Raw genomic sequence first — 14376 nt, forward strand, 5'->3', positions numbered from 1 at the left:
CGATATATTTTGAGTAGCACCAAAATCTTAGAATGTGGACTCATGAGCCAGCTTTTTTTCTTTCCTAGTGATTAATTGCATTAATACCACGTATCCTTCTCAATCCTCATGCTTATCACGTTTTATTTTCCTTTGCGTTATAATCTCTTATCATAAAAAGAAAACAATTAACTTCTTACTAACTCATTTCTGTGAATCATATCATATATATCTTGCTTTATTTTATGTATAGTTCACCGTGTTACGTTATTTTTAGACTTTATTTTAATACAGAAATACAAGATGCCCAATTTTATATTGGAAAATTATATGTTGATAGCTGGACATCATTAGAAGCAACATTTTAATAATAAAACACATGGCAATGGAGTGCGAGTGGACATAAAGTGTCGCAGTTATTTTATTAAAGGAAAATCATACTAGAATTTTAAGCTATAAATTAAAATAAATATAATTAGAATATCGTTATTTTGAGTCTGTATATGAGAGTGTTTTTTTATTTGTTGGGTGTGAAAATATTATCAACTTTTATTCAATATATTTAATTTATATTTTAATACAAATGTAATATTTTGTAAGATAATAAATTTCTTTTGTATAAAGTCTACTTAAATTTAATAAGAAAATGACGCTTTAACTACTTTTTAAATACAAGTAATTAATGATAAAGTTTAAGAATGATCAAATAGGAGATATGACATGTGTCTAACTTCCCGCGAAAAAGATCCCATTTCTGGTTTTATAAGTACAATGTTTACCCTGTAGTTGCTTACGAAGAACTTGCTTTTCATGTTCAGAAACAACTCTGTAGTGAATTTTCTGCTTTTGCCCGTGCAGATTGCGTTAAATGGCTTCGAACAGTTGCGGTGCAATTTCCGTGAGGCGCAGTGAAGCGCAAGTGGTGGCGCCGGCAAGAGCTACACCAAGTGAAGTGAAGTATCTTTCGGACATTGATGACCAAGAAGGGCTTCGCATGCACTTCTCCTTCATCATGTTCTATGAAAGGGACGACGCAATGAAGGAGTTTGATCCTGCCATGTTCATCAAAAGGGGCATCTCTGAAGCACTTGTTCACTACTATCCCTTGGCCGGGAGGGTGGCGGAAGGGCCTAACAAAAAGCTGGTGGTGGAGTGCAGCGGCGAGGGGGTTATGTTTGTTGAAGCTGAGGCTGATGTTGCGTTGGAGGAGCTTGGTGACTCCATTGGACCACCTTGTCTGCATAGGAAACACTTCGTGTATGAAGTCCCTGCATCTCAAGGAATTCTAGGCTCTCCTTTGTTGTTGATTCAGGTAATCAAATCCAAATTTTGACAATGATTCTGTGTGTAAATCGAAGGGGACTAAACCCAAACTTAAGGACACAAAAAAAACATATTTAATCTATATATATATATATATATATATATATATATATATATATATATATTAATAAATGTTATGCATGCATTAATAATATTAATAAGTAAAGATAGTTTAATTACCCATTCGCAAAAAAGATGTATGCATATCGGTGACTTTTATTTGAGTATATGATTTTAAGAATTCAATTATTAAATAAAATTATTGATAAGAAAATATTAATTATTCAAGAATTATTTAAATTGAATTTTATTTATTTAGATTTTGTTATTTAGTTTCATGAAATTATTGATTTTAAAAAATTAACTTTTCAAAATTTATATTCTGTGAATATATTATGTAATTTTATTTAGAATATATTCTAAAATAATTATTTTATCTTAGGCTATATTTTAAATTGAAAAGAATATATATATATATATATATATATATATATATATATATATATATAATATAGAGAGAGAGAGTTAAATATGTTTTCTATTTTTAAATTATTTGTAAAAGTTATATTTTTTATGTCTAAATTAAATGTGTATATATATATATGTATATATATATATATATATATATGTATATATATATATATATATATATATATATATGTATATATATATATATATATATATATTTTACGTGAAAATAATGTAAAACATATTTTCAATAAATAACACATGAAATATATAGTTCTACATATAGATTATATATAATATAATATCTAGAAAAACATATTAAAACCTTTCTTCTTATATATACATATACATAACATAACCAATAAAAGAACAAAATATGGTAAATATTTCTAGACAAAAAGAGATCGACAAGATAGACAATAATTAAATTAATAATTAAGACAACAATTAAATAACAATAATAATACCTTGACATTCAACTTTTAGATAAAAATTATATTTGTTGACAACAACTTTTATATAAACAATTAGATAACAATCTTTTTAATAATGAAATATTGAGATGAATGATTATAGCTTTAAAAGGTTATTAATTATATCTTTGTCACATGAATAACAGATGTTTGTAGAATGATCATACAAATGGATATGTATATGAAATATTCATCAGTTTTTCTTTTAAAATGAAAACCCTAAATCGTCATGTCTCAGGTGACTCGTCTTTCATGCGGAGGGTTCGTATTTGCCGTGTGCATGAATCACGTTGTGTGCGACTCTTTCGGGCTGGTTCAGTTCCTCAACGTGGTGGCAACAATGGCAAGGGACCCACACGCCGCAATCCAACCACCGGTGTGGAGAAGAGACATATTTAGCGCACGCAACCCTCCACGTGTAACTTGCACACACCACGAGTACGACAACGTTGTCCAACACAGTACTACAACCACTTCTTCACACTCAACGGAGAACACCGAAAACTTGTCTCACGAATCATTTTTCTTTGGGCAGAAAGAGATTCAAACACTTCGTAATCATCTTCCCCAGAACCTTCGGAAATGCTCAACTTTCGAGTTACTAACGGCATGCTTGTGGAAGTGTCGTACAATGGCGCTTGATCTCGACCCGAACGAGGTGGTTGGTGTGTCGAGTTTCGTGACTACTCATGGTAAGGTGGATGTGCCAAAAGGATATTATGGGAACGCGTTTGTGTTTCCAATTGCATTATCAAAGGCTGGTTTGTTGTGCGAAAAGTCGTTAGGGTATGGTTTGGGTTTGATCAGAGAAGCCAAGGGTCGAATGAGCGAAGAGTACGTTAGGTCAGTGGTAGATCTTATGGTTCTGAAGGGGCGTCCTATGCATAGGACACATGGGAATTTCTTTGTAGGGGATATGAGTCGTGTGGGTTTTGGTGAAGTTGATTTTGGTTGGGGAAAGCCCGTTTATGGAGGCCCTGTTGGAGCCATACCATTAGTAAGCTACCTTGCAAGGTTCAAAGATGGGATTATGGTGCCAATATTGTTGCCAGAGTTTCCCATGAAAAGGTTTCTCAGGGAGGTCACCAAAATGACTAGTGAAGAGGACATGAAAACAAGAGCTAGATCCATGATATAACGTTGTTTGATCTGTCATTTCCATTTCATAAGGTTGTTTTAAGGTTTTCAAAAGCATAAAGCTGAAAGTATAAACACAGAAGCTATGTTATCTTACCACTTTTGTTCAGTACCGATAACTCAGTCATAGTGAGTGCGTACCGTAGTGTTGGCATCGATCATCCATAGTTTCTCTCTTTTATCAAATAATAAAATATGGTAAGAATATTATTTATTTATTTTTGGGAGCAATTCCACGTGGCAAGCACAAATGAGAATATCTAAAGTTACGATTTTTGAACCATAGAATTTATCTTTAGTTAGCAATTGATTTATTAACACTTAATAAGCTCACATTACCCTCTATAATATTGAGATGATCTTATATAGTGTAGAATAAAAGGTTGAATTTTTCATCTCCACCGAACTGGATGTTAATTTTCTTTGCTCTGCTTTACTTTTGAATCCATCCCGTAAAAGTTTTTTCTGAAGTAATTTTCCTTCATTTGGGCTTTACTACACATTTTGTTGTTTTTTATTGGGCATTGCTATGTTTGTGGATCCATGTGCTAATGTGGCAATTTCTGCCTGCAGCACCTTCGTAACTTTCTTTATCTTCATATAAATGATTTCCAAAAATAGAAAATGACTTCCACATTACACAATTTGGAAATCTATAATTTTAACATTTTTTTATGGCTAGAGAATTATATAATTTATAAATATTTTTTATTTTCAAATTAAACAATTTAAAAATAAAAAATAACTTCTAAATTATAAATTTTGGAAATAATAAAATGGGAAAAAAATTAATGAGGATAAAACAAAACAGTTATAGAGGTGTACTAATAACATACTTACTAATTTTGTGTTAACTTTGGGGAGAGTGATTTATCGAAGATGGAAATTAGAGTTTATTATGTGTTCATTTATGAGGTTTTGAGAGGAAGGTATAGAAACGATTAGTAGAGGATGCAGAAGATTACCAATCTCGTCAATAATGCGCTGATTTACGTAGATTGATGGGTTTAATTACCATTTGACCCTCTCATCTCTCTCACGTGATGCCATTTCAGGTGAGTCTCCAGATTTTTTTTTTATATTTGTGTGTGTGCAAGTTGAGTTCTGAAATGGTGTCCATGTGAAATGGTGAGGAACTCTTGAAAGTTGGAACATATTCAGGCATGACGAAGGGCATGCGAAGTTGGAACCCATTCACTCAAGTGGTGTGTGCGAGTTGAACGTGGAGAAGGGATCCGATCCCGCTGCAACTAGAGAGAAAATGAGAGATCTGATCCCGACTGAAGTGGATCGGTTCTATGGCACTTTGTGCATGATTCGATCCCATTTTAATGGATCAGATATGGGGCTTCTTAAGGATTCGATCCCCTTGTCATGGAACGAATTTGTGCTTTGTAGTATTTTTTTTTCATTTGTAGTGTTTAAAAAAAAGTTATGGAAATAAATTTACTCATATAAATATCAATATATACTACTTATTAAACCAAGGGCAAAATGGTAATTTCATTAATACTTCTATTAAAACATATTTTTTAATCTATCATATCCATTAAATCTCTCACAAACTTTCACAAAAATTACTTCTGAATTTACTCACAATCACCTCTAAATCCCTTAAAAAAAACACAATTCACTCTTAAATCAACTCAAACTCATCTACTCACTCTCTCTCTCTCAAATATTCTCCCCCAAGTGAACACAACGTAAGGGATTTTATGTAAGGCCAAATAAAAGTCTAGATTAAATATATTTTTGGTCCTTTTCCGTAAAAATTGGAATTAGTCTTTCATTGAAACTTTGGACCAATTTAGTCTCTCATCTTTAGAAATGTATGTATTTAGTCTTTAACCAAATTTCTTTAAGTTTATTTGATGTTTCAAGCATATAGTATTCAAGTTGTTTACATCGTTTGATACATTTTCACTTTAATATTAACTTAAATACTAACATGAAATATCCTTAAAACGTTAAATAAATTTAATAAAATTTAGTTAAAATGGCTAAATTCATGCATTTTTAAAGTTGGAGAACTAAATTGGGTTAAAGTTTTGAAGATAAACTAATTTCAATTTTCACCGAAACTTAAGGGACTAAAAACATATTTAACTCTACAAGATAATATTTCATTAACAACTATCTTCCTATAATTCCTTAAATTACATACACTACTACAAGATAATATTTCATTAACAACTATCAATTTTAGTGACAAAAAGTTGTGAATCATTATAATGATCAATTTATATATCAATTTTGAAAATAAAAAATTATTAATTATTAAAATAGTTACTGTTATGAATAAAAAATTATAATTGGTTTTTAAAATTTAACTACTAAAGATTAGCTACCAAATTTTTGCTACCAAAGGAATTAATATCTAAACTAATCTCTAATTAATTAGTCACTAATTGAACGATAAATTATAATTTTTTATTCATAATAATAATTTTTTTACTGACCAATAACTTTTTATTTTATAAATTAATATATAAATTAATTACTATAATAACTAACTCTATTTTATCATTAAAATTGTAGTTAATAACACATTTTTCAAACATAACTTAATCATGTGCATAACTTTTTGTAATTATCCATTTGGATGAATTTAAAAAAATTGCACGATAAATTTGCCATTTTCATTTTACACGAATACAATGGATAGTTCCCAGATCACATACATTTTAGTGGTCCCAGAATCTTAATCAAGTGCAGTGGTGTGGTGTGATGTGAAACTGTTCATAACCAAAACATACATTTATTGCTCATAAATACATTTATTGAATAACTCTACGAAGACTTACAACGCCAGCTAGCCTTTTTATGGACCAGCCAATAGCCCCACAATTTGAGAATCTTATTATGCCAACAACTATGAGTTTAAGTTTTAAACAGTGTTAGAAACTAAATGAGTTTAACTTTTATATAAGCTGATGTTAATTTTTTTTATGCAATTCAACTTAGGTTGCATTAATATTGAATATTTATGCCATAGCCCAATTAAGAGCACACACTGATAAGTTTTAAAATCCAGTTTATTTTTAGGGTTAACTTGTTTTTTTCCTTAATTGAGTAAAAGTTGAAATTAATTTATCTTTAAAATTAAAACTAATTTAAAATTTAATTAATTTAATCAAATTTTATTAAATTTATTTAATATTTTAAAAATATTTAAAGTCAAAATATATCGAACAATATAAATAATTTAACCAATATATCAAACAAATTGTTAAAATATATAACAAGAAGAGAAAACAAGGAATAAGAAAGAAAAGAAGTATCATTCTGAAAAGATAACAAGTATATAAAAAGCAAAAGGTAAAGAGCAGAAAGCTTTAATAAAGGTAATTAAAACCTAAGAGAATAAAGAGATCGGTCACTGCAAGAAAGCTGTATTCTATTATTATTTTTTTATACTAATATTTTCACACCATTTCTTTTTTTTTAACTATCATTTTACACTATTTTTTATTTTATTTTTTTCAAAAAATTTAAAATTTATTTTTGTTAAAATTATTATTCCTTTATATAAATTTTCAAATGAAGTTATCCCTATTCTTTTATAATGTACTTATGTCAGGTATCTGTCAATTTGTATATAGGAGATTATCTCAATCATTTGTAGATAAGGCATTCATTTTGAGACTTCATCTTAACCAAGTCTTCCTATGGTCTTCATCACAGTGTTATTTATATATGAACTCAAAAGTTAATCTTTATTCTATCTTCCTTACCCTCAAATTGATACAATATATATGATGTCACGGAGGAGTTTCAGCGTGGTGCATGGTGGAGCCGAACTGGTGGTGCCAGCAGGAGCAACTCCAGGAGAAGTGAAGAAGCTCTCAGACATAGATGATCAAGAGGGGCTACGTTTTCAGCTTCCTGTGATCATGTTCTACAGAAATGGTTCTGCTGTGGAAGGAAAAGATGCTTGTAAGGTTATAAGAAATGGTTTAGGTGAAGCACTGGTGCACTATTACCCTCTTGCTGGTAGACTGAGAGAAGGGCCTAACAGAAAGCTTATGGTGGATTGCAATGGTGCGGGGATATTGTTGGTGGAAGCTGAGGCTCATGTTTCACTCAAGGAGTTGGGGAATGAGATTCTTCCACCGTGCCCTTATATGAAGGGACTTTCTTCTTGACGTTCCTGGATCACGAGGCATTCTTGGAAGCCCTCTCTTGCTGGTTCAGGTCAATTATTACGTTGCTTAATTAATTGGTCCTGACGTAAATATTTGGATAGGGTTAAATTCGGATTCAAATATTTGGATTAAGTTGAAAATTTAAAATTTATTTTTTATAAAATAAAATTAAATTAAAATTTTTAAATTTTGTGTTCATATAGAGACGATATTATAGAATTTGACAGATTTTTTGTTGGGGCCAACAAAATTAAATTTCAGCATGGTATGGACTTGGCTGACTTTTGGTCAGGGTTGACCGAATTATGGTCAGGGTTGACTGAATTTTGGTCGAGCCCAACCGAATTTTGGTTGAGTTTGACTTGGTCGAATTCGGCCAATTTTTGGTTGGAGTCAACTCGACCGAATTTTGACTGGGGTCGACTCAACCAAATTCGAACGAATTTCGGTCGGAGACGATGTGACCAAATTTGGGCCAAGGTCGACTCGACAAAATTTCAGTCAAGATCGACTTGACTAGATTTGGCCGAATTTTGACCAGGACCGATTTTGCCTAATAGAACCAAATTTTGGTCAGATCCGACTTGGCCAAATATGGCCACATTTGGGCCAAGACCTAATCAGTCAAATTTTGGTCAAGATTGACTCCACTAAATTCATCGAATATGGCCAATTTTCGATCATGACCAACTCAGTTGAATACAGTTAAATTTCATTCGGGACTTACTCGACTGAATACGACTAAATTTGGGCTAGGCCAACTCGACAGAATTCGGCCAAATTTAGGTCGGGACCGACTCAACTGAATCCAACCAAATTTCGATCGCGATCAACTTTGCCAAATACGACCAAATTCGGGCCAAGACCAACTCAGCCAAATTTCAGTCGAGGCCAACACGACCAAATTTTGACCGGAGTCGACTCAACTGAATTCGGCCGAATTTTTGTCGTGGCCAACTCGGTTGAATACGGCCAAATTTTGATCGTGACTGACTCATTTGAATACGACCAAATTTCATCCTAACCTGTCTTAGCCGAATACAGCCTAATTTGGGCCAGGGCCGACTTGGCCAAATCTCAATCGGGGCCAACTCGATTGAATTCGACGAAATTTTGACCGAAGCCAACTAGGCTGAATACGACCAAATTTTGGTCGCGATTGTCGGCCGAATACGATCAAATTTTGTCTTGGTCGACTCTACCCAATGTAGTCTAATTTGGGTCGGGGTCAACTCGACCAAACACTTCCAAATTTTGTCCAGGATCGGTTGGGCTAAATTTCGTATAGGGCACACCAACTCAGTCAAATACGACTAAATTTGGGCTAGTCCGTCTCGACCTTTAACCTAACCTAACCAAAAATATAAATTAAAAATTTGGATTGGATATTTTGGATTATTCATTTTGAAAATCTAGATTTAGATAATGGATATTCAATCTATAAAATATATAAAATGTAGATCAGATTGAAATCCATATCCAATAAAATAGAGTTTAAATGGATTGAATTTTTAATAAAATAGATATTAAATGAATTGAATCAGAGAAAAAATGGATTAGATCATGAAAATTGAATTTTTTGTCCACCGTTAATTTTAAGCAATTCAATTCAACATTTTGTTTCTAAATTTTAAAATATTATTTTGTGAAATAAAATTTATAACTATTTTATAAATAATTTAACTCTTTTTTTTTTTTCAGCACAAGTTTAAGTTGGTAAATGTTAGGGTCAATAATTATCAAATTTGAGATAATATTAGATTTGAAATTTAGAATTTTATATATAAATTTATCTTTAAAAGATATTTCGACAAATTAAAAAAAGATAATATTTGAATTGCCATTTACTCTATCTAATATTTCATCATCGTATTGTCACTCACTATCGAATTAGTCTCACATTCCAAATGTATGTTTCTTAATTGTTTTAATAATATCACTTTATTAACTTTTAATCAAGATATAATTAAATATAGCCTTTTCTGAATTAAAGTGTACTTCTATCCAATAATCTTTTGAAAGTTATCCTTTTAACAATCCGAACAATTTTAGTTAAATTTTTCTGAAACTCAATCTACACTAACAATGTTTAAAAAAAGAATCCTTCTTTTAAACATTCACTCAAGAAGAGTAGAAGAAGAAAACTAAAACCTAAAAGGATTAATTGAATAGTTTGATCAATGGGTTTCTTTTGTTGGCAATAGCAGAATGAAAATTACCAGTCAAAACCGGATTTCAACACAGAACAAATACACTGTCATTGAATTTGTCCACATTTGATGATTGTGCAGGTAACCCGTTTAACATGCGGAGGATTTGTTTTCGCTGCTCGCATGAACCACACGATCTGTGACTCATTGGGGTTGGTGCAATTTCTGACCATGGTGGGTGAGATTGCAAGAGGTGCTTCCATAACCCACTTCCCTGTGTGGCAAAGAGAGTTATTCAGTGCAAGGAACCCACCAAGAATCACTTGTGCACACCATGAATATGAAACCCAACACTGCCACAAAGAAACATGGGACACCCACCAAATGGACCATCGATCATTTTTCTTTGGTCCCAGAGAGATTGCAACCCTTCGGAATCACCTACCCAACCACCTTAAAAATTCTTCAACTTTTGAGGTGCTCTCTGCCTGTTTGTGGAAATGTCGAACTATAGCACTTGGGCTGAAACCCAACGAGAGTGTAGGCCTGTCACCCTTTATCACTGCTCGTGGCAAACTGGGCCTGCAAGTGCCAAATGGGTACTATGGCAATGCCTTTGCCTTCCCAATGGCTCTTTCAAGGGCTGGGCCTTTGTGCTAAAACCCATTGGGGTATGCATTGGAGTTGGTAAAAATGGCAAAGGCTCAAATGGGTGCAGAATATGTGAGTTCTGTGGCTGATCTTATGGTTCTAAAGGGTAGACCCATGTATAGGACTGAAGGGAACTACCTTATTGGGGACACTACTCAAGTGGGGTTCTATGAAGTGGATTTTGGGTGGGGGAGTCCTATATATGGAGGACCAGCTGGGGCTATACCTTTTGTTAGCTTCTATGGACGTTTTAGGAACAGTGAAGGAGAGGATGTAATTGTGGTGCCAATTTTGTTGCCACACCATGTCATGAGGAGCTTTCTCTCTGAACTGGTAAAGATCACAAACAAGGACCCTATGGACCTTTCTGATGAGAATATGCCAAATAGGTCCATGTTGTAACACTGCTGTCAAGGTAACACTAAATTTGTATACTGTAAGTATAAGCAAACTATTTTCTATTAAAATATAGTTCTGCAAGCTTTAATTTATTTGATTTGGACCCATCAAAAGTTTGGTTGCTTTCATTGAGACTGTGATGTGGGTAGTCAATAACCTGTTTGATATCAAGTTTTGAGGCCAGTTTCAAATTTGAAAATGGTGGTGCTGTTGCTTATGTAATTTGTTTTTCATGTGCTTTCTTGTCACGAGAGAGACAATCTGTGATGGGATCGCATAGTGTCATTGTGCATGTGAAGCATTTACTATTTTCAAAGAACGTTCTTTGACTAATGGAAGCAAGGTGTTGTGTATGAATTTTCTCCCCCAAGAGAAAGTCAAAGGAAGTTGGCCGAATTGTAAGTGGTGCAGAGTTTGTGAGGTTGTTGAGTTAATTAGGTAGGTTTGTGTCCATGTGCTTAGGAAATGGCAGCATCTTGATAAGTGCTACAGAGCTCCCAAAGCTTTTCCACTTTCTTGCAGTAATGTTTAGTTTTTTTTGAGTGCTTTCACTGTATGCATGATGGCAATGGTTTGCATGAGATTTGTGACTTTGGTTTTGATTGAAAAATAATGATTAGGAAGGATGATCTGTGAATGAGTGGTGTGAAAGACAAAGAAAGTCAGATTAAGAGTTCCTAAATTACGAATGAGTCCAAGGATTATAGTCACTTCATAAAAAAAGTACACTGATGATCTATGAATAAATTATAAAAATAAAAAGACAACTTTAAAAAATTCTCTAACACCAACTTGGATGGATGATTAAATAATATCTCAGCCATTGAGATATTATTATTGAGACTGTAAAGTGAGATTCAACTTTGATTGATCAGAAAAGTAAGTTTATTTTTATTTTATAAATATTTTTTTTTTCATTGGATATTTAGACATCTCACAATACAATGTTATGAGATGAGAGGATACTGTTTCATCAATATCAACATTGATGTTGATATTTGGTGTTGTGACTTTTATATCTTAAGACATCTTTGCAGCTTAGAGAGCAGACAAGTAGCATGAGAAGAACTGATAACTTAAATTTATTTTAGTTTAGTTTTGAAGTTAAAATAAAAATTTATTTGAGATTGAGAGATCTATTCTGGATTTATAAGTCACAATGTTAAATTAGTTTGGAGTTTGCAATAGTCATTTTAAATTAAGACTAAATTTTGATAAAATTCATAGTTGGATTTGTTATTAATATTAAAATTATACAATTTTAAATTAAAATATTAAAATTATAAAATTTTAAATTTTAAAATAACATGTATCATGGACTTAAAACATAATTAAGTCTTAATTTTAATTATTCTAGTTGGTTTCATAACTTGGTTATGTCTATTATTGTTTTCAAAATCACAATTTGATAATCAATTGGATGATATGTCTGTTAAAAGAATACGTAGTTATTATTTTGCTTTATGATGGTCATATATTATTTTATTATTTTATATTTCATAATTTTATGATTTTAATTTAAAATTATATAATTATAAAATTATGATTTAATAAAATATAAAATTGTGATATATTTTCACTTAAACAACAATCTTATTATTAAAATGAAAAATTATATTGACACAATTCTTTTCTCTTGAGAAGATTTTCGGAAATCATGTCACTTTATTTGGTGAAAGTTTTCCCACTAAGCAAAACGTAAGGTGAAATTTATTATATAGTTTTTGAAGTTGAGAAGTTCTATGTGTAAGTTGATATGATTGAATAAAATACTTACGATACTATAAATCGAATAACATTAGATGTGATATGTGTTGTGGATGATCAAATTGTGAATAAAAATAGGATTCGATGAATAAAATAAAAGTGAGTAATTTTCTGGTATTATGATCCATAATTACCAAAATGTATTATTTAATATGTTGAAATGTGGTTTATCTAATAATACACCGAGTTAAATAAACAAATATTATGTGACGAAGAGATGATGAAAATTTCATATGCTAAGTTGAGGATCAGTGACATTTTTACCCTATCAAACATACATAAATTGAATTAATATTCTTTCTAAAATGATAAATTTAATCCAATACTGAAATTCATTTAATTAGTCCAAAACTCATGACTAAATAAATCAGAAGTTCATTAATCATTTAGGGTGTGTTTATTTCAAGCAATGGAAATATCGAAGGTGTGGATTTTGTAGAGAAAATGTGAAATTAATTAGACTAATACAAACAACACCATTTTCCATTTTCTTTCTTTCTGAAATTCATATTTTTTTACTTCCTCAAATCTAGTTTCGGAAACAAACAAAGCTTTATGGTTCAATGAATAATAACCGTGTCATGGTTTTATAATTTAGATTCTTTTATCTCCCTATGATTGAAGATGAAATGGATTGGTGTGTCTTTTAGTAAGGACAAAAGAAGAAGAGAAGAGAAAGGTGCTTTGGAAGAAGTAGGAATGTCATGTATGAAAGAAAGCAATTGTTATTACTCCCACAATACAGAAATTAATTAATTAATTAATTAAATAGAAAATATTATGAGATTTAACCCGAACGATTATCGGGCTATTCTTTGTTTGGGTGGATGTTATAAAGTAAGTGTTCAATATTTTACCCCCACATTCAAACATCAAAATCCACAAAGAACATGCACCACATAAACATGTAATCTTCATGATTTTTATGTAGAATAGATGGGAAAAGTTTTTCCGGTACACCCAACAAATTTTACATCGTTTAGGAATCGAGGTCAAACATAATTTAAATATTTTTACGGGTTAAATATGGTTTTGGTCCCTTAAATTTCAGTGAATGTTGGAATTAGTCCATTTAGAAACTTTAGACCAATTTAGTATTTCATCTTTCGAAATATGTGAATTTAGTCATTTTAATCAAATTTTGTTATGTTTATTTGATGTTTCGTACGTATTTCAGGATTGTATTTGAGTTGTTTATACTGTTTGACACATTTTTGCTTTAATGTTAAGTCAAATACTATTACAACACATTTGAAATGTCAAATAAACTTAACAAAATTTGATTAAAATGATTAAATCCATGTATTTTGAAAGATGAAGGACTAAATTGGTTCAAAGTTTCGAAATAGACTAAATCCAAAATTCAATTAACCCTATTTTTTCTTTCCTCTATTTTTTGAGACACATCTCAAGAACAAAATCGTGATAGAACTTAATTTTTAAAACAAAAAATACTTCGAAAATGTAGTGGTTAAAGTTATCGAAGAATCAGAAGAATAGTATAAAAGTAGACAGAGACAAAATATAGTGGAGGCGTGGACCTTGTGAGGTGGGGATGAGCATGAAACTTCTTATTAATGTTTTGTTTGTTAGCATAGGGAGTATGTGATGATAGGAATAGGAGCGGCAAACGCAGGCAAGCTACTTTTTTGCCTCTTCCAAAACTAGACAAATTAGATACAGCCACGCACCAATAATACATCTATAATTTACACCATTATTTTTAATATCAAATTTTTAAATAAATTACCTTTTTTACACGTTATATATTCACCTTAATCTTTTATTTAACTCGTAGTTTAATAGTTATTACTGTGATGAGAAAATGGACAAACTAAGAGACAGCATCCCTTAGTAGCGGCGGTTTTCATGGCACCGAAATGG

General features: G+C 31.5%; 1 protein-coding gene and 1 pseudogene across 2 annotated transcripts; both read left to right on the forward strand.

Moving 5' to 3' along the window:
• The first annotated feature begins 773 nt into the window (after nt 1-773).
• On the forward strand, nt 774-3598 carry LOC114173108 (alcohol acyl transferase 1 allele RGb-like). The gene is made up of 2 exons (XM_028057331.2): nt 774-1291; nt 2482-3598. The coding sequence occupies exons 1-2, from the start codon at nt 848-850 to the stop codon at nt 3379-3381; spliced, it is 1344 nt and encodes a 447-aa protein (XP_027913132.2). The 5' UTR covers nt 774-847; the 3' UTR covers nt 3382-3598.
• Nucleotides 3599-6985: 3387 nt separating this feature from the next.
• Nucleotides 6986-11306, forward strand: LOC114173224 (methanol O-anthraniloyltransferase-like; annotated as a pseudogene). The gene is made up of 2 exons (XR_014993062.1): nt 6986-7574; nt 9817-11306. The product of XR_014993062.1 is annotated as a methanol O-anthraniloyltransferase-like (transcript).
• Nucleotides 11307-14376: the final 3070 nt, after the last annotated feature.

The sequence above is a fragment of the Vigna unguiculata genome, chromosome 2, assembly GCF_037176805.1.
Source record: "Vigna unguiculata cultivar grain cowpea cultivar isolate G323 ecotype 2 chromosome 2, ASM3717680v1, whole genome shotgun sequence".
NCBI lineage: Eukaryota > Viridiplantae > Streptophyta > Magnoliopsida > Fabales > Fabaceae > Vigna > Vigna unguiculata.